Consider the following 19956-nt stretch of genomic DNA (forward strand, 5'->3'; position numbering starts at 1 on the left):
CAGTTGGAAGTACCAGTCTTAGCTGTGGCAGTTGTGAGAGGTCATCACTGAGATACAAAAGCAAGCGAAGAGAGCAGGAACTGTTCATAAGGGTCTGTGAGTGAAGTTTTGGTAAAAGATTCAGTCTGTGTTGAGACAAAACACTGTTGCTGTCTTTCTTGCTCTATGGACAACTAATGAGAGCACACAACCCATAATTTCTACTTTGTCAAGAATTTCAGACATCTAGGGAGGTTTAGTGTAAATATTACAATAACGCGGGAAGGATTAATTGAGCATGCACAACATTTTGTGAGGTGTTAGGTCATGATTAAATGCTCTTTACTGTGTAGTCACATTTTATTACAACTTACATATGTTTGAAACACTGATAGAAAAGAAAGCATGTCACCTATTTACAATCACTACACATTTACATTATATTATTTACAGATAATGAATTTAGTAATATATATGAGCAGAAAATATAGCAAATATCGATATGAAACTGTACAGGGCTTAATCTCATGTCCTTTACTGTTGTTGCATTTCACTGTAATAATAAATACAGTTCTATATTTACACATTTTACTTTAAAAATCTATTAAATGAATTTTAACAATTTCAAGTTTAAAACATCTGATCAAAATATTTCAAACATGCTTATAAAAATAAGACACAAAGCCTTTATGACTTTCTGCAAGCTAAAAAAGTTCTGATAAAAGAAGCTTTCTTTATCTAGTCTTTAGAATTATAACATTATTTTGCTTCTCAAATCTCTTTACAAACTTCTTAAATACAGCAAGCTGAAAGGAACTTCAGTGACATTAAGCAGTGCAGCACAGATGGACCCCAGTTAAATTAAAGCTAAGTAAACATAGTAATACGTATTGTGCAATGGTTGACTGATTCTCTGTTTAATCCAAAGGGGTTTCAGGCATCGTTCTGCAGCTGTGTGCTGCACTGCTTCGAAAGCCACAAACGATAAAGGATTAAGATAAGTACTCAGCTGACTTTATCGTATATAATTTTGAAATTGATTCATTTTTTTTCCTGAAGGATGAACACGTCAGCCAAAGTCAACTGATGCCATCTGTAACTGCAGAACTGAAAACATGCCAGTGTGAATGGACATGAAAATCAAGGCATATCCATTGCTGGCAACAAATTCTTCATTGTGAAAATCCATCCTTTGAGTCCCAGGAAGTTTTATATACAGAAACAGATGAACAACAGAGATCATCTGTAACTGATTACCTTAATTACTGAGCCTAGCCTAACCTTGGTAATGTTAAAAAATTAGTCCCATTCAACTGGAGGTTGAGTGGCCATTAACTGAGCAGTGAGTACTGGGCTATTAAATGTTACTCCTCAGGGAGCTATTTTTAAAAAAAAAATTTTCCTGTGCATTTTCCTGTCTTAAATGATCAGCTCATTTAAGCAAAAGGTGCCAGCTCCCAAAAAAGAATACTGGAATATCCCCCGATGGCTTGGCCGAGGTCAAAGAATTATATTCTAGGTGACTCTGTTGTCTGAGATATTTCAACAGTAGACTTGGCAAGGACCTGACGTCTCTTCTCTTTAACTGGGATGCTTCTGATGTGTAAACATACATGCCCTGGTTCAGCAAAGTAATAACAGATTTAAAGCCAGAGAAGAACTGTTACTCTAATCTAGCCTTTTCCTAAACTAAAACCATCAGAAGTCCCTAAATTTCAACAGCTGCTCCAATTATCTTTTTTGGCGATACATCCAATTTGAATTTAGAGACTTTTGGTGATAGATAGTTTCACTAGCTAATGACCATCTCTGTCAACAATTTGCACCTTTATTTCTATACTCCATACTCCTAATGTCAATTTCCAGCTTATCTTATCAGATTCTCCTTCTCTCAAATGAGTAGTCCTCTGCCTTCAAACTTGTTTCCCAGAAGCAGCTACTTATAAACTGTGCTCAAATTCTTAAGTTGCTTTAAGTTTATGATATTCATATCCTTTTCAATTTCACAATGTTCTTTACAGCACGTGAATGAAATAACTGAAATATCCCAGGAGTGCTTGCATCAGCACTAAGAACACAGATCACACAACCTCTTCACTCCTACCTGATATCGCCTTAGCTCAGGATATTGGGTGTCCTTAGTCAAAAGGTCACAGTGGCCTCTAAATCTTCAACTAACCCATGACCATGAACTAGCAGCTTTCTAGAATCACTGTTTCACAGGACAGAGATCATGTCATGAGCAGGTCTATAGTTTTTGTTCCTGGAAAAATTACCTTAAATGAACTCACTATGTGAGTGCCTTTGGTGTCCTTTAATAGCTCTCAGCATGCCAATTTTTTTATATTGATGACTTTATATGTAGTATTTTCCACCCTCAAATTGTATGAGTCATCTGCCAATGTTATCATCAGTAATTCTGGGAGTAATTCTACCAGCATGGTAGCAATTCAGGATGAAACTGTGCAGAACCTCATTAGAAAAATATCCATGTGACAATGCCTTGCCATTTAAAATCACATTTTAAATGCTTAATAGGATTTTCATTAACTTCTTTCACATTGTGTTACCTTTTGTACCTTTAGCTGACAATTAAAAATGCTCTGTCAAATTGGATGACTTCCAAAATCCAAACCCGATGCCAGTTAAACCATTTAATCAGCTTTATCAAACACGGAACTTCACCAAAGGGTATTCTGCAGAAACCTTTAGGACCTGAACAAACTGCTCTTTCCATTTAGGTATGTTGCTGAATGAAGGCCATAAACAGATGCTTATAAACAGATGCTTATAAACATTGCAATAAACAGGAAAAAAAAATAACACAACCCCTGAGAATATCAGGTGATGCTTTGAAAAAAGAAGGTTATAAAATTTAACATGCTATTTTCGCTCTTGACCAATTGATGCCCTTTCTGACTAGTGCTACTTTAAAAGAGAGCAGCTGATACAACTGCACAAACTTCAGCACCTTTCAGTTTCTTTCTTCATCTCAGCATTTCGGAAGCAGGCTGAGACGGCTCAAGTATTGGATTTTCAGCCTGCCACAAGTGTTGTCACTGTTTTCTGATGTGTGTAACTGTAATTCAGAAGCACTCTCTAAGACTGTGGATGCACACATCCACACTTACTTTCAAGATTAAAAATTTTGTAAGCAGAAATATTTTCTGTACCGCCACTGAAACTAGCGACAGGGAACGAATGCGACTGACGAAAGATTGCAGCCTTCTGTCATTTGATAGGATGATGGCATTAATGAATTGCTGGTGGGCATATCATACGATATGCTGGCACTTGTGAAGGTCACCAATGCTTGGGTTGAGTCACAAGATTGTTTTTCTATGTCTTCTGAATTCACAGAGATCAGACTAGTGTGTTTTGATCTCCGCCATAACAAAGTTTGCTTTCGCAGACTTCCAAAATCCTCCTTAAAGTGTGGATTGAAAAGTATGTAAAGCAGTGGGTTTAGACATGCTGGCAGTGGGACAATCACTAGGAGTATTGACTTAATCACTTCTGGGCTGATAAAGGTGAGGTTTAGTAAGGAGGAAAAAGATAAAAAGGCCACAGGGCAATAAAGAATGCAATTAGTAAAAAGTAGCAAGGCTATATGTTTGACCATAGAGCAATCCCAAATGTTGTCTAGTTCACCCTTTTCTAAACTACAGTAGAGCTTTGTATAAGCAATAGTCATTACCAGAAAACAAAGGGAGTTCAGTAATACCAGTGCTACCATGTAGCCCATAGCAGTGGATTCTCCAAACGGTAGTGGTAAACAAAGCGGAGAAATCCCATACTCAGTTCCAGTGAGAAGTGGTATCACTGCAATGATTAGTGCCAACATAAAGCAAAAGAAAATGCCAATTTTTGCACTAGCAATGGAGGATTTTGTTTCAAACTTTGCAGCATGCTTTAAAGAGAATGCACGTTCAAGTGCAGCTAGGGTAAGGAGCAAAATGGAAGCCTCCGAAGCAAAAATGGAGAGAAGGCCAGTTATTTGGCAACCAATTCCACTTTCCCACTGTGCTCCATACTGAGCAAAGCTACCAAAAGTTGATGCATCCACGCTAGCCAGTACTCCACTGGCCAGACCCATCAAGGCATTTACAACAGCTATTAAACCAATCAAAAGTTTTATGGAGGACATATCCAATGGAGATCCGAAAACAGTAGCAGACACCAGTGCATTGCAAATTAAGGTCAAACCCACTATGGTCCACACTCCAATTCTAATCAGCCAGCTACCAAACAGATGGTCACAGGGTTTAAAGGGACCTGCAATGACAAAATAAAAAGGGTAAGGAAAACCCACGTAAACTAAAAATTTTTGTGCTTTCTAAGACATTGAAGTTCATGTTTCTTGCAGATTCTCAGCATAGCCGAGCAGCGAATTTTAATTCCAAAAGGGGAGCTGGAAATTTGCTCTTCCTTTGGAGTAATCTGAGACCTTGATAACATGCTGCTAAATGTGCATTGCATGTTGCATTACTGGTGCACATGAATCTTTGTCCTTCAACACGAATAGTCTATGGGTTTCTTTTTGTGCCTAGCAGTACAAATGCAATGTGAATGTCAACTTTCGTGGTTTCAAGAAATGCTGTGATATTTGCCAGTGTGTGAAAAAAGCTGAAAACATTCTCACTAAATTAGGCCAGGTTGCTAATGAGTCTTAGTGAAGTGCAATGTAATGGATATGGACTGATGCACGCTGACTACCTTACAACGTGTCATTACACAATCCAAGAAAATTGAGGCTCTCTTTGCATTTGGAAGTGCTGCCTTTTTGGATATCCTGTAGCTAAAGTCAGGTCATTATGGCTGAAGCCTGCTGTATATTCTCATAGAATTGAGGTGCATATGCTGTGCAGTTGAAGCTGAATGCTCTGCAGTCTCAGAAACATTACTTATCTCAGTACAAGTGACCAAAGCAAGTCCTTCACAGTGGTCTGTGCTTTTCCATGAAGACTTAAAATGCCGCAGCTGAAATGTGCTCCATATGACTATGGCTGTTGCCATTAAGCATAAGGATCTATTGTGTCAGTTTTTAAGTTACTGTTTGAAAGATCAAAGCTAAACTTTTGGGTCTGGTGATAACTTGCCTTGAAGACAGCAATGTTTTCATGAACTCAGGAATTATATTTAGGCCATCAGAGAATATGTCCAGTCAAATGTCCCTATCCTTTGGCTTCCTACCTTTTCTATTCCTCTTTATGTAACTTCAAAAAATTTACTATTATTTGCTGTTGCAAATAAGAATCTTGGCTTGAAATGAATGCTGAAGTACAAGTTGTCACTTGCTTTTGTTTTTCTGTTCATGTTTCATAATCAAAGAATGGCTAGGGAAAACATTTGCTGAATCAAGCAAGCAAAACTTATGACCATGGCTGCTACAGCTAGAAGTGAAAGGCATGTTTCTTTCCTTTCCTTAAATGAAACTTCCAGTGAAATTGGTGGCCGGTAGCTTTGCTATTCCATTGGTATATTTCTTTTTCCTTTCTGTTACACTTTGAATCCAGGGATGTACTATTTTATAAAGAAAATGACAGTGCTGAGTGTCCTTCCTGAGGGATTGTGCACATCGATGCAGTAGTGCTCGGTATTTCCTAGACACTGAACTAAACTGTATGTCGTTCAAGTTGCTCACATGTAAAATAAGTCAATGAAGTTCAGAAGAATTACTTTAGCTTTACAAAAGTCTGAGTGAGCAAAGATTCTGTTGCCTTTCTCATCTGTTTCTTAGTGGAAGAGTCTTTCCTTTCCCATTCCCTTGATATGGGGATCAATTCTGGTGAAAAGGGGCCCAGAGTAAGTATCTGTTTGATGACTGGGTAAAGCTTTTGTTACACTCATAGATGAATTTAGTAGCTGAATAGTTTTCTGGAGTTTAATGCAAAATTTTATATTATTGTGCAATGTATTTGTATTAAACTCATCAAATTACTGCACAATGTCATGTTGTTGTCCTAGTATCAGATTCTGAATTTGTTCTGCATTTAGAATATCTGATAACACTGTCCTTGGATTCCCATCTGCCTGACAGTTTCATACCTGGAGAAGGTGAGCATTGCACTGAATGATGAGATTTCAAATCTTCTTCAAAGTCAAGAAAAAAATCCTCAAAATCACGTTCATCTATAGGGGAGAAAAGACCCAGATTTGTTACTGCAATTTTCAGGAAAACTTCTTTTAGTAAAAGTTGCAAAAATTCCCATGGCATTTGAGGCCTGGTCTTGTCCCTTTGCCTGCCAAACTGTGAGCAGAAGCAGACGTATGCCTACTTGGTTTTGAATTACTGCGCTTGGGATTATTTAAAAAGTAGGCATCATTACTTCTCTGAAAATAATCACTAAAAGACACATTCTCTTTTACCTACTTTGCAGTGTGATGACTGCCTAGGAAGGAGTTTAAAATACAAATTCTGCTATTGTGTCAGGCTACTAAGAATCAATCCAGTTTTCTGTGCTTCCTATGTCATCACTCTAGCACATATTCTTGTCTCTAATGCCTCTATTCTTGCTAAACTCTGAGACCTACTGGTTTGCAGAGGCAGAGACAGCACAGAAAGCAAATCTGTGCACCTACGTAACAGATAACCTGTCAAGTAACAGACCTTGTGCTAGAGGGGAAGAGAAGTAGTCTTGTGTCTTGGAGAGCAACTACACCCTCTGGCAACCCTAAATGTATGTACAGACTGAGGAATGAGAGGCTGGAAATCAGTGCTGCAGAAAGGGACCTGGGGGTCCTGGTCGATGGCAAGTTGAACATGAGTCAGCAGTGCCCTGGCAACCAGGAGGGCTAACTGTGTCCTGGGGGGCATCAAGCAAAGCATCACTAGCTGGTCAAGGGAGGGGATTGCCCTGCTCTGCTCTGCACTGGTGCAGCCTCACCTTGAATACTGCGTGCAGTTTTGGGAGCCACAACAGAAGAAAGATATTAAGCTGCTAGAGAGTGTCCAAAGGAGGGCAATGAGGATGGTGAAGTGTCTGGAGGGGAAGCCGTATGAAGAGCGGCTGAGGTCACTTGGTCTGTTCAGCCTGGAGAAGAGGAGACTGAGGAGAGAACTCACTGTGGTCTTCAATATACTCCTGAGGGGAGGCAGAGGGGGCACGAACTGATCTCTTCACTCTCATGACCAGTGACAGGACTCGAGGAAATGACATGAAGCTGAGTTCAGGGGAGGTTTAGGTAAGATATCAGGAAAAGGTTTTTCACCAAAAAGGTGGCTGGACACTGGAACAGGTTCCCCAGGGAACTGGTCACAGCACCAAGCCTGCCTGAGTTCAAGAAGCATTTGGACAATGCTCTCAGGCATACAGTGTGATTCCTGGGGTGTCCTGTGCAGGGCCAGGAGTCGGACTCAATGATCATAACGTGTCCTTTCCAACTCAGCATATTCTATGATTCTAGGAAAAAGCATGCCAAAGTAGCCACTTAAGCTGTAAATCACCCTGAAGCATGTGGGTAAGTGAAGTATGTGTTGCGACTTCTGAGGCTGGCAAGAAGCTACATCTTTGCTGGCCTGTTCCTGTATGGAGTTACATACTGGCTGCACTTCCCTGTCTCTAATATAAAGGGAAGATTTCATTTCCCACATTAATATAGCTACTGTTTGGACAAAAAGGTGAGGGAGTGATATTTTTGAATGGCAGACCTAAAATAATGAGCTTGTAAAGCACAGGAATGCTTTAATAATACATTATTGGGCAAGAGAGAGGGCGAGCCTCTGTGACTGTAAAGAGTATTGGATTTAACATCACAGGTTGCTTGCAGCCTGTGGGTAGATTTAAAAGCCTAAGATGATGGTTACCTTGAATTTGTAACAGCCCAGCATCCTTCCTGTGAAAATCATCAATGCTGCTATTCTCATCTTTGTTCCATTGGCTGGAGATTTTGTAGTGGCTCTCACAAGCTCCAAAGGCACAGCACTGATAAGCATAAGGCATTTCCATGACCCTGTAGAAGAATAAGGAAGCATGCCATGATACTGCTTTAACACTAGAATTATTGGATTGTACTGCTCCTTTACCGTCAGCACAAAGGAAATTGTTTAAATATCCATGACTGAAAGTAAAAACATCTGAGTAAAAATCAGTCATGATAACACAAAATAATGACTTGCATATCAAATTCCACTTCAGAAATGCAGATGATTTCTAGGCTAATTTTAGTAAAGCATCAATGAAGTTTTTTCATGTGTTTTCATAGGAGACATGAAAGTGGGAGATCTATGCCTTGCCACTGAGCGAATATTACTTAGAGTTATATTTCTATTTTATGATTTTTAATGATTTTACTGTGTAACTCAACGGTTTCTCCAACAGTTACTTTCTTAATGGTTTCTTTTAAAAAAAGCAGATGCAAAGATCTCAATTGATCTACTAGCCTAACAGGCAAAATCAAAAAACTTCCAAAATGGAATTTCTCCAATTTTGGGAGAATGAGTTCTTTTGGAATTCAAGCTTTATTAACCTCTTTCCATATCCAACCCTTTTCACAGTAAGATGGCAAAAAGGAGATTGTGTTTTGTGCACAGATCAAGACAGCAGTGTTCCAAACCAAAAGGTGAGTGAATCAGAATTTCGTACTGTGTGTGAAAATATATCACTGAGAGAAAGGTTTTACTTTATTAATTGTCTTAGAAGTGAGCACAGCTCTTGCAGGACACTGGATGCTCATTTATAACTCTTAAAATCATTAGTATTCCTAACACATAACTGAATATATGTCAGTGAGTTCCAATGATTATGAGGGTTTCTTTTGTCAGAAAATTGCACATTTCTAGTATGCTGTGAATTTAATTCCTTTGGGGATGTGCAAATTCTGGGGTAGCACAGGAGAATTACATATATCTGAGTTCTATAGACTACTTCTTCAATTCCGCAGATATATTTTATGCTTTGGAAGCAGAGCTATTTAATTTGCACAGTTTGTCAATAGCACATAGTAAAACCTAGCAACTCACCTTAATTCTGAAAGCCCAATAAACCAAAAAATGCAAAGATAAATAGGTGATTAGAAGCTATTCTGACTTGATTTAAAAGGAATAAAGTAGAATTAGAACCTCCTATCAGATTACTTTCAAGAGGTTAATCGTGTAAATTAACATAATGAGTGTAATAAGCAACCTCTAACCCCTAGGAAATCTGCAAAGAAATCAGGCTGAATCAGGCCCAGTGCCAAAAGGACTTAAACTTGTGCAGTAGCCAAAAGCAGGTACAAAGGAGAACAAACAGAACCTTGATCCCCAAAGTGATTTTTAAATTAGTTCATTTTGGGGCATTTAGATTCTAATATACTTACATTTCTGATGGGAATTAACCAGAATAATCTGTACCCTTGTACCCAAGACAAAATTTTTAGGGTACTCAATAAAAGTTCAAGATAACCAAGATCTAACTATGAAGCAACCTCATGCCAGCAGATTTAAATACTTCATTTTAACTCATTCTTGTCCACATGCCATCTTTTAAAATAAGGAGATTATCTTGATTAAACATTTTTGAACACTTTTCCCAGAAGCCCTTCTTAAATAACCTATTATTATACCCATAGATTACTAGACTAACCCATAGCTAATCATTTGGGATAAAAACAATCCCAACCCCCAACAAGAAATGCCCTTTTTTGGCCTGTCATACACTGGAAATGCAGACCTCTCACATTGTACTGGTCGACTACTTTGATGATGCAGCCAAAAATATCCACAGCTTTTAAATGATCTTTATAGAGCAAGACTCCCACTCTTATTCTCTCTGTAGGTATTTCTAGCACACTTTCTTAAACTGAACAGTTTTAGTTTGTTTGTTTGTTTTTCTCCCTCTGTGTTACTAAGATATACATATAATCCTCAAATTAGCAAATGCTGCTGAATCTACGTGCAAAGTATAATTGCACACAATGGCTGCAACTCAGAACACAGAGGACAAAACATACTTTGCAATGCAGGGAAATAGGTATCAGTTCTTTCTTGCAAAAGGTACATTAAAAAAAAAGAAAAAAAAGGAAGGAACTCTCAGAACTCTCAGAGGTGTACAGTACTGGAAGCAGTCCAGATAAGCTAGTGCTTATTTGATGTGGGTAATTAGATTTGGACTTTGTCAAATTAAACTCTTTTAGAAACACTGGCTGAATTTATTTTTATATACTGCTTATCTTATTAATGATATCGGCATTCTTGATAATTTCTTTTCCTCTAGCAAGGAATGCCTCTTTTTTTTTCTCTTTTTAGATTAAGCAGCAGAGGACACAAGGTTGTTTTCCACCTCAGAAAGGTGTGGGGTTGATGGTGAACATGAAGGCACAGTTACGATGAATGGAGCAAAGCACTGAGTTCTTTACAGCGCTGAATCAAAGCATCAGATTAAGAAGGAAGGAGTGGCTGGCAGCCTGACTGCTTCCTCAAGGCTTGTCATAATAGGCTGGGCTCAGCTCTGTAGGGTGTACTAGTGCTATTGATGAAAATGGGGAAGAGGATGCTCAGCTCTTTCATGTGTCTGTATTGATCAATTTAGATGAGTAGGAAGTTTTTATACAGGAATTCGTCTTTAATGTTGTAACCACTGTCTAGTTACAACAATTACAAAGGAAAAAATATAATTTTGTTTTAGATCTCTGTTCAGGTTTGGTGCTTCATGCATTATCTGTGCAGTGATCCTCTGTGAAGTCTTGATTGTCTTTCGAATTATGGTAAAAGTCATGCAGACTGAGGTCAGGAGTTTACCCTATTCTCTCCTGACTGGATATAATTTGTTTTTACAGATGTTAATCAACTCTAGATATATTAATCATACTTTGAATACTTTTTTTAAGACTTAAGTTAGTTGGACACATCCTTGTTAACAATTTACTCAGACTAAATACACTGTACTTTCATTTGAGTAATGTTCACAATTTTACCAATGGAAAAATCATATAAAGTATATTTTTGAGAAAAGAATTTAAAAAATAGTTAATTCAGTTGAATAATGGATTATTCTAGGACTACCGCAGCACCTCTTATAGCTCTAGGTTATGGTATATACATCACTATATACTTGGCAGGTTGGAGTAATGCATTTTCTTGTGTTCACATTCTTTTGAAGAAACTTCAATTATTTTAGAATTGTCACCTGCCTCAATTTCTGGGTAAAGTCTGTGAGAGAACAAAAAGCATGGTATAAGCTCAGCCTCAACCATTCACGATATCTTACAGTACTAGCCTCTTGACCCGTTAGACCCATCTCAAGATCCCTAGTGTAAGAGAGACGTAAGGCCTCTGGTACTTTGAATGTTAATGTTATGAAGCGGTTTCATGCACTGTGATGAAGTCAGTACCCGATCTCCTCTGTGACAAACCACAATTTTTGGGTTTATTAAGACTTTTAAGGCATTACTTCCTAACCTCGGAAACATTTTTTGCAGCTCTTATCTCAGTTCATATTAACATGTCATCATAGAAGTGTTCTAGGGTGGATTCCTCCAGTGCTGTATACAGAGGCTTAATCAGCTCCACACTTGTATTCATGATTCCCTCATTGATAACTCCAAACACTCCAGTCTTTTTCATTAGTGGTAACATCTTCAGCTGTTTGCCTGCTAAGACTCTTGGGACTTTTCCAGTGCAAAAGGCAAATCTAATGAAGACATAAGGATGGAGCATCCATCTTTGGAGATACTCAGAAGCTGTCTGGACATGGTCCTGGGCAAGTGGCTCCAGGTGACCCTGCCTTAGCAGGTGGTTGGACAAGATGGCCTCTAAAGGTCCCTTCCAACCTCAACCACTCTGTGATTCTGTAACTATGTGCACACTGTTCAGCTGTTTCATATTTTATGATACTGAGCTTCTTACAGTACAACATGATAAAATGTATGTTGCACTTGGCATCCTCTAATTAAAATATAAAAATGAAGGGAGAGTTAGACACTTCCAAATACCCTGAATTCAGAGACAAAACTCTCTTTGCTGTGACCCTGAAATTAATTCAGTTGGTTAGAGCATGGTGCTAATAAAGCCAAGGTCATAGGTTCAATACCTATACAGGGCACGATCATCTAGTGGCTGGCAGAGCTGCAAATGATCTTTAGAGGACACTTCCTTCCTGTATCACAGAGGACCCAGCAGAAATTATTAGTATCAAAGTGTGTTAGTAATAATGGCAAAGTATTATCTGAATCTTAATCAAAAGATTACAGAAAAATAATTTTCAAACCAGTAAAATCTTCTGGACTTTCACAAGTATGTTCTTCCCTTGTATTTTCTGAGTTCTCATTAAATATAATGGAAGTTTTGTAAGCACAGTTCAGTAGGAGAAGGACATATCACTAAGCTGCCAGAGATATTGTTTTAACAGCTTTTGAAATATATCAACAGGAAGCAGATGTGGCTCGTACTAAGCAAGTATTGAGGTTAATATTTCAAAACCCTTCACAGTTTCTTCAGTTATAAGTGAGCATAATAAAATAAGTCTATCATTTTTATCATATTTGCTTTAGTTTTAATGGCACAGATCAAAGACTGGCAATACGAAGTAACATGCATTACACATCGACACACCTTCCATTGCACATGAACACAAATGTGGCTTATTAGTTTTAATCATATACTCACTTGAGTTCTGGAAAATTTTCAGATGTTATCAAACTTTGTAGGGCATGATTTCCTGTTAATTTTAAATGAGTTAAACCATGTAGCCCCGTCACAGGAAAAGAGGACAAAAGGTTGGATGACACATCCCTGCATAACAGCAAATAAAAATCAGCTTATGGTTTTCATTTTTGTCTTCAGCAGTAGAAGTGTCACATTGGAAAAACAGGTTAAACTTTTCTAACTCAATAAAAATGCCTGCAATAAACAGAGGCCCCAGTCAGCAGAACAAAGTTACAGCACGGCTCAGGAGCACACAACTATATATCCAGCAGAAAGCTAACAGTAATATCTAGCAGTTAGTTGGGTCTCTGTTGCCAAATTTTGACTCCAAATGTTCACAGTGCCAGTTTTGAGACTAGCAAATGAATTTGAAATCTGTTCATTAGACTGTCTGAATTCAAAGGAGCCAGTGCCAGAACAGCTTCCCACAGTTTAGAAGATTCAGTGGAACGACAGAGGGCACGGCTGCCCTGAAAGCTCCATAAGGAGGAGGTGAAGTTTATGGGGAAGATTTAAGTTTCAGGGTAGGACAGGTCTGGGCTGGAGCAGATGAAGATGACATTTCCAAGCTGAGGTTTGTCTGAGTAGCTGAGGGAAGACAGTATCGATGAACACTAGTTGCTGATGTTTTGATCACTAACTGCTCTGCCTGAACTCACTAAAGAAGAGAAACTGTTTTGTCAAATGAGGAACAAAGAAATAAAAGTGTACACTGAAAAAAGTTTCTTATTTAATTTTTAATCCAATTCTTCAGTCTTGAAACATAACTAAACTGCTAACAAACTGAATGAAGAAAGGTAGATGCACTGATAATCTTCATGTACCCTAAATCATGCTGATGACACATGGTTGTATGCAGCTTTGCCATAATATCTATGGGAACTGGTGAAGTACAAGAAAGCAGACATTTAGATATTGATTCAACAGACTAGATGATCAGAAGAGAAAAAGCCTCCATTTCTGCTGGGGCACCAAGCTATTAAATTTTTGTATGCTCTTGCAAGAAAAATGCAAAAATTTGAATGCAAAAGATATACAAATACTTACAGTTTGATCAGAGATGGTAAAGAGGAGAAGGCATTGGGGTGAATAGTTTTAATTTTGTTCCAAGCTAAATCCCTACAAGAAAAGTGAGTAGAAAATGACATACCCACTGAATGAATATGGAAGTTTTCAAACACTTGATTAGGACGCTTAAATATAAAAAAGGTATTAATTACAGGCAAATATTTTCAGTAAGTTTCTGCATATCTCATAGTGCAAAATGTTTTTTTCATTTTTAAGTTGTTAGTCAGTTGTGGTGTTAGTTGTTAAACTGACAGTGTTCTTAAAATATCTTAATGCCTTCCAGTCTAAGGCTTTTCAGTCTGCTTCACAGCCTCCTAAGGCAGCAGAAAAGAAGGGTGGTTTATATGGACTAAGTCTTCTAACATGTTCTCATGATATGACTAAGAACAGCAAATCCATGGTCAGTAGGCCTTCCTTCCTAAGCTCAATTTTCAGTGCCCCTGAAAAATCAAAAAGACTAAAAGCAACTCTTAAAAAAAGTATGCATTCAATTCTGCAAAAACTTATAACCATGAGTAATTTCTTGACAAAATTACTCTGCTAGCACATATGTCTGTGTGAAAACTAGAAACCTGCATATGACTGGACTCTTTGTATTAAGACACTGTTCTATAAAAGGACTTCATGCTCCCTAGAGCTGATTATAATGTGAACGTGTCAACAGATACCATCTTTGGCTTGGTATCTCTCTCTACCTCCAACAGAAACATTTAAAAGTAACAGTTTTTACAGCTAAAATAATATAGCTACAATATACAGATGTGTCTATTTTAATTAATTGCTGCAGATGTTAAACTTCATCATGTTTGTTCTCCTTTCACAGTTATGATCTAATGGGTGAAAGATCAAAGTGTGGAAAAACTGAAGTAAGGATCTTTCAGGATACCTAGTGGACAGACAGTATATTCCCCATGTTTTTGAGAACTGTGTGAATGTCTGTTGGGGGAGTACTCACAGAGATCGAAGAGCAGCCAGCTGCCGAAATGTGTCTGCTTTGATTTCACCAATTTCATTGTGATGCAAGTCACTGAAAAAGCAGTAAGAATCTCCTCAGTTTCAAAGACACTTGTAGGGCACTTTGGGGTGTTTTAGATTGTGTTTACGACCCACATCAATATAGTGTATCTGGGGTGTGTCAAATCAGCCAGCAATAACTAAGTTAATTATGCTCAAACACACATAGATGCTCCTTTTTAAACTTTTTAGGGTAGTTTGACACTTACATTTTTTGGAGTTTTTTACATGCAGTAAAACAGGGTAAATCTTCCAGCAGGTTATACGACAGATCCCTGTATTTTACAAGAAATGAACAGAATAATATCACAGTAATGTTAGAAGAAAAATAGCTTTCATGATCTACTTTCATGCTCAATTTAAAATAACTTGGATTTATCCACAGAAGAATAAGAGTCTACAAACTCACTTATCTCTCATCTGTCAGATTTTGATTTCTAATTTGAGAGAGGAGGGGGAAAGGCAAGATATATTAACTCCATATCCTATATTTGCAAATTTCTTGCATTGTCTGAAGATTTCCTGCCTGAAGTATAGATTTCTGCTGAGTATTTTACAGTAACAATATTGGCCATCTACTCATAGGGAATACTGGATTTATATCACAGACTTCATATTTATCAAGTTTAAATTCTGATATTTAAACCATTTAAAGTAATCTACTAAATATATATACTCATGTATTTTTTAGAGAAGATCCTGTATTTGTCTGATAAGAATCAGAATCAGCTTTCCATTCTATGCTTTTAATTAAGCACTATTGCCTCTGATCGTTAAGACTGCTGTAACTTATAACTGAGGGAAATGGTCAAAAAAAATTGGAACTAACTTTGAAATCAATCACCACATGGGGGAAAAAAAACACCTTAAAAAGACTTGAGCCAAAACTCAACAAATTACAGAATAACTGAAACATCTGGACTGATTTATAGTATAATATAACTAATCAAAACCAAGCCCAGGCGATTTGAAGAAACTAGAGGAAAAAAAAAGGAACCAAATACCAGTCCCCATCACCCAAGAGTCTCATCCTACACAGACAGATAGACAGATAGATAGATAGGTAGATGTGTGTGTGTGTTGTTCAGGGAAAGCTGAATGGGAAATACGCTTGTGAAAAGAATAGAGGAAAAAACCTTAAGCCTGTAATTATGAAAAATATCCTTTTCCACAGTTATCCAGTATTATCACATGAAAGAGTAATCACTTTTCACTTCTGTGAAATTCTTCTTGCTTCTCAAATTCCTTAAAACTGGTTCATCTCCACCTATTTACTTCCTTGGCAAAATTGTATTTTCACTGTTATTTTTCCAACAGTGGCATTTAGACTATTTTATATTTGATTTGTGGAAGTAGTGCAAGTAATGACAGTGTGTGTCAAGGTATTCTACTCTGATTTTAATATGTACAAAGGCAAACATTAATACGTTTGGGTTTTGGTTTTTTTTTTTTTGTTCCCGCAAATAAGATTATAGCCTCTGTTTTTGTATTTTTTACAGGTACTCTGTGGTCCAAATCAGACATTACAGGAGGGTATTCAATGAGCAAGAGGCTTTTAGGCCAAGGTAAAGGATGTTTTCTATGTCTGGCAGACAGTGGCTATTTCGTCATGCATAGATTTGTGACTTAGGTCCTCTCAAAAATATGTTAATAGCTTGAATTTTGTACATACTGACACTCCCTCCTCACACACAGAAAAAAGCTCCAAATCAGACTTGAGACCCTTCTCAGTTTCTGTCAGTGCTCCAAGAAATATTTTACTTGTTTATTTTTAAGGTCTTTTTTCCCACTTTCTTAATATATGAGGTTCTTGGAAGCAGCAGAGGGCAAGTGGTTTCATTTCCCACATTGATGTGGACCGCAACCATGCTGAGGGCAGTCTTTCAAGGACTGCTGTGACTGTGTTCTCAGGTACACCTTTACTGTAGGTGTGCAGACACCCAGGACGCCTCTGCTCTACATTAAATCCACACTTGGAAGTATTGGTGGCTAGACAGGATGCACCACTTGCCTTTCAAAGCAGTGCGTGTGCTTGTAATGTTTGAGTGTATCTGAGACAGGGAGCCCCTCCAAGGGCGTGGTCTCCAAGTCACTCACGGTGTTCAGGGCACCATTACATTTCATGGAACAGGCAAAACTAATGTGCAAACCAAAGGGAGGACTTCGCAGGCTCATTTCCATCTCACAGGAATGGGGTCAGAGCAAGTCTTGAGTACTTGAAATTGATGCTAAACTGGTTCCCCAGTCTTTTAAGTATCAGCTCTAATAATATAGGGTGATACTCAAAAATAGTAAGTGTGAATTTCCAATGGACAGTCCTACTCTACTATGAATTGTACAAGTTATTAATTGCTGTAGTATTTGTTGCCTTCTGTTTTGAGATAATTTATTGTTTTTGAGTAATACAGGACATATTTCAACTTAAGTCTGTGTGCAGACTTTCTTCTGGCAACAGACCTGTTTCTTTTATCATTCTGGAAATGATTATATTGAGTCCATTAACTTAATTTTTTTCTGGAAATGATCTTGACATCCACTCTGGTATTCAAATAATGCATTATAATTAGTCCTATTTCAATTTTGGCCAAAGAATTAATACCAAATACATTCCTAGTGATGTAATAGATGGAGGAAAGTGTTCTTGGCTCATTCTCAAAGAAGTGGGCACAATGATTACTTTCATTAGTGATTAAGCACACTCCAAAGAAGTCTGCAAGCTAAAATAATACTGGATATTTAGTATGTCAAATATACCCCAACTATGCCAAGGAATAGTCTGTTAAAATTTCAGTCAGCTACTTATGTCTGGTTGAGAAAGACACTAAAACAGGAGCATAACAAGGACTCAAAACTACACCCCTCACCCACTCTAATTCACTTCACTGAAATATCTGCCTTAGTAAGAAAAAAATCTCAAACTACTGTAGGAGAGAAAGAATGAATAAAAATAAGGTAGGCCTGTGTTTTTTTAAACAAAATCAAGAACCATTTTACCTTTTCCTAAAAATATACTAAGTAATTGTCTTTCTTAGCAATGTATGGGACATCCTGGCTGATAAGCCGGTTGTAAACTTTTTGAGTAACACTGGGGCCTGCTCCCTGAGCTGAATTCCTAAGACGTAATGTGATACACAGAAATAGCAGTAATTGTGTAATTTTGAAATCATAATAATTTCATTTGTCTATTAATCTCTTGTATTAATGGAATGTTAATAATATTACTGAAACGTACAGCACTTGGAGATTAGGTAACTGGTCACAAGCTGATCTGGGGAGAGAGGTGATCTGTGCTCCTGTGAGTGTCCTATTGAAAGAGTTTATGAAAAAAAAAAAATTACTTTTTAAAGTATGAAAAACAGGAATTTTTTTTAGGATATTCTTTACAACAAGGCAGTATCCGAGATAATAAAACAAAGCAAAAATACTTCTCTAACACTTACAAACTCTCCAGACTTGTAGTCCCTGTCAGATCAGGAAACTCTGTTAACTGTGAAGCACCATTTAAAGCCCTAGAATTTCAAAAAATAATTTCATTAAAATCACGGTAAGGGAAGTGTGGGACAACTCTCACATTCCAATATATAAAGACAATTAAAATAAAAAGTAAACACATACAGAGTTCTGAGTTCTGGTAAGTGTTGAAAAGCAGATTTTCCAACAAGTTGGATAGGGTTATCATAAAAATGTCTGAAAAAAGACGATAAAAGACATTTAATGAAAAATATTTTAAAATATTTTAAATATGTGTTTATACTATAAGAAAACAAATAAACTTTCCATGATGAATCACGTACTGTGCAGCTCTGGTTGTAGCAGAGGTGAATCTTTGAACTTTTCTCACCCTCTAATCTATATTCATCAATCACATTCCACATTTTTAATATTCAAGTAGTAGCTGTTTTCCTGGTTTTAAAGCCAGAAGACAGTCAACAAAATATTCTCTCTTCCTTCCAGGTTTGCAAAGACAGAAATCCACATATGAAGAACTTTGTTATGACCTGAGACGTGAAAAAGTCAGAACTTCACCTACTCAGAAGAGGTTCCCTTGCCCTTTTGTAGTCATGCTGCTTTTGCAGACAGAATATTACTCAAGATGAGTTGTTATTTTTCTTACATTTATTTCACAGTTTCTTATTTTTAAGTTTGACCATTAAATGCACTTCCATGTAAGAGAATGGGAATTCAGACTGGAATACATCAAGAGTAATTTTCACTAGCTTCTGCATTACCAGTAGTGCTGAGAGACTTAAAAGAAACAGTTCAAATAAAAGGTCAAAGGCCAGAGACCACTACTTGCTTCCCTTAAACAGGGCATGCAAACTGCCATTCTTTCCATGAATTTGGAAAGATATGAGCTTGCTTGCCTGTATGATGATGTGCTACATAGTGTACTCACAAGAAAAGCTATTTGACAATTAGCCACAAATACAATACTTAGTTTCACATTCTCTAATACAAGGAGTCATTGAAAAGATTCTTATCACTTACATAGTAATAAGTGATGGATTACCCACAAATGCACGCTCAGGTATTGACTTGATATTATTGCTATGAAATCCCCTACAAAAGGAAAAATGGTTTATATGGTAAGAAAAAAAAAAAGGGAAGACTCAATCTGTATTCATTGTTTTTCATTTGTAATAAGAAATGTGTCTGTATGTAAAGGTATAATTCTTGTTTTCTGGAATAAGACAGAACTGAAAAAAGCACAAGGGAAGGGAAAGGGAGAGAAGGGGAAGGAAGGGGAGGAAAGCAGAGGGAAGGGGAGGGGAGGGGGAAGGAAAATTGCTGAAATTCTGCATTTTTCTAAACGAACAAAGTGCAAAATGGCCTTTTAAAATTCAGAATATATGCAAACAGGTGTATAGATATAATGTAAATATACACACATATATGAACTAAGAACATTAATAGTTAGATATTAATAATTAAATAACTAACAATATATTTCCCCCTGTGCTTGTTGAACTGCAACTATTTCTTTTGCTGGATGGCACAAGTTTATCAAGTAAATGATTTTATACATAATATTGTAATGTTGATCCTCCCAAAGACACTTCTTTTTTGAAACATTTTAAATGCGTACACAACCAAAATGTAGTTGTGCCTGCTGGACAGAAAGCCAAATCTTTGTCTCATCATTAATTGCTGGATTTCATTCATATGAGTGATTTCCCATTGTGAAAAACAAAAGGAACAACTAAGATTTCAAAAGAACAATGATGATTTGTGTGGGAAACTCCCATTAGTTGAGTCGGGTATGAAGAAGG

General features: G+C 37.3%; 1 protein-coding gene across 9 annotated transcripts in view; it reads right to left on the minus strand.

Annotated features, from left to right (window-relative positions):
* Window positions 1-287: 287 nt before the first annotated feature.
* The window catches only part of LGR5 (leucine rich repeat containing G protein-coupled receptor 5), an 88861-nt gene continuing 69192 nt past the window's right edge, over window positions 288-19956 (minus strand). For 4 of the 9 annotated variants that reach the window (XM_064655655.1, XM_064655648.1, XM_064655656.1 and 1 more), the window contains 11 exons: window positions 19175-19246; window positions 18302-18373; window positions 18127-18195; window positions 17919-17990; window positions 14896-14961; window positions 14628-14699; window positions 13652-13723; window positions 12566-12691; window positions 7787-7932; window positions 6028-6111; window positions 288-4254 (listed from right to left, as the gene is read on the minus strand). In XM_064655655.1, coding sequence (XP_064511725.1) covers window positions 3164-4254; window positions 6028-6111; window positions 7787-7932; window positions 12566-12691; window positions 13652-13723; window positions 14628-14699; window positions 14896-14961; window positions 17919-17990; window positions 18127-18195; window positions 18302-18373; window positions 19175-19246 — 1942 coding nt within the window. In that variant the 3' untranslated portion in view covers window positions 288-3163. The remainder of the gene's footprint in view (window positions 4255-6027; window positions 6112-7786; window positions 7933-12565; window positions 12692-13651; window positions 13724-14627; window positions 14700-14895; window positions 14962-17918; window positions 17991-18126; window positions 18196-18301; window positions 18374-19174; window positions 19247-19956) is intronic. The other 5 variants (XM_064655652.1, XM_064655650.1, XM_064655651.1 and 2 more) reach the window with 5 other exon arrangements.

Source organism: Pseudopipra pipra, chromosome 5 (genome assembly GCF_036250125.1).
Source record: "Pseudopipra pipra isolate bDixPip1 chromosome 5, bDixPip1.hap1, whole genome shotgun sequence".
NCBI lineage: Eukaryota > Metazoa > Chordata > Aves > Passeriformes > Pipridae > Pseudopipra > Pseudopipra pipra.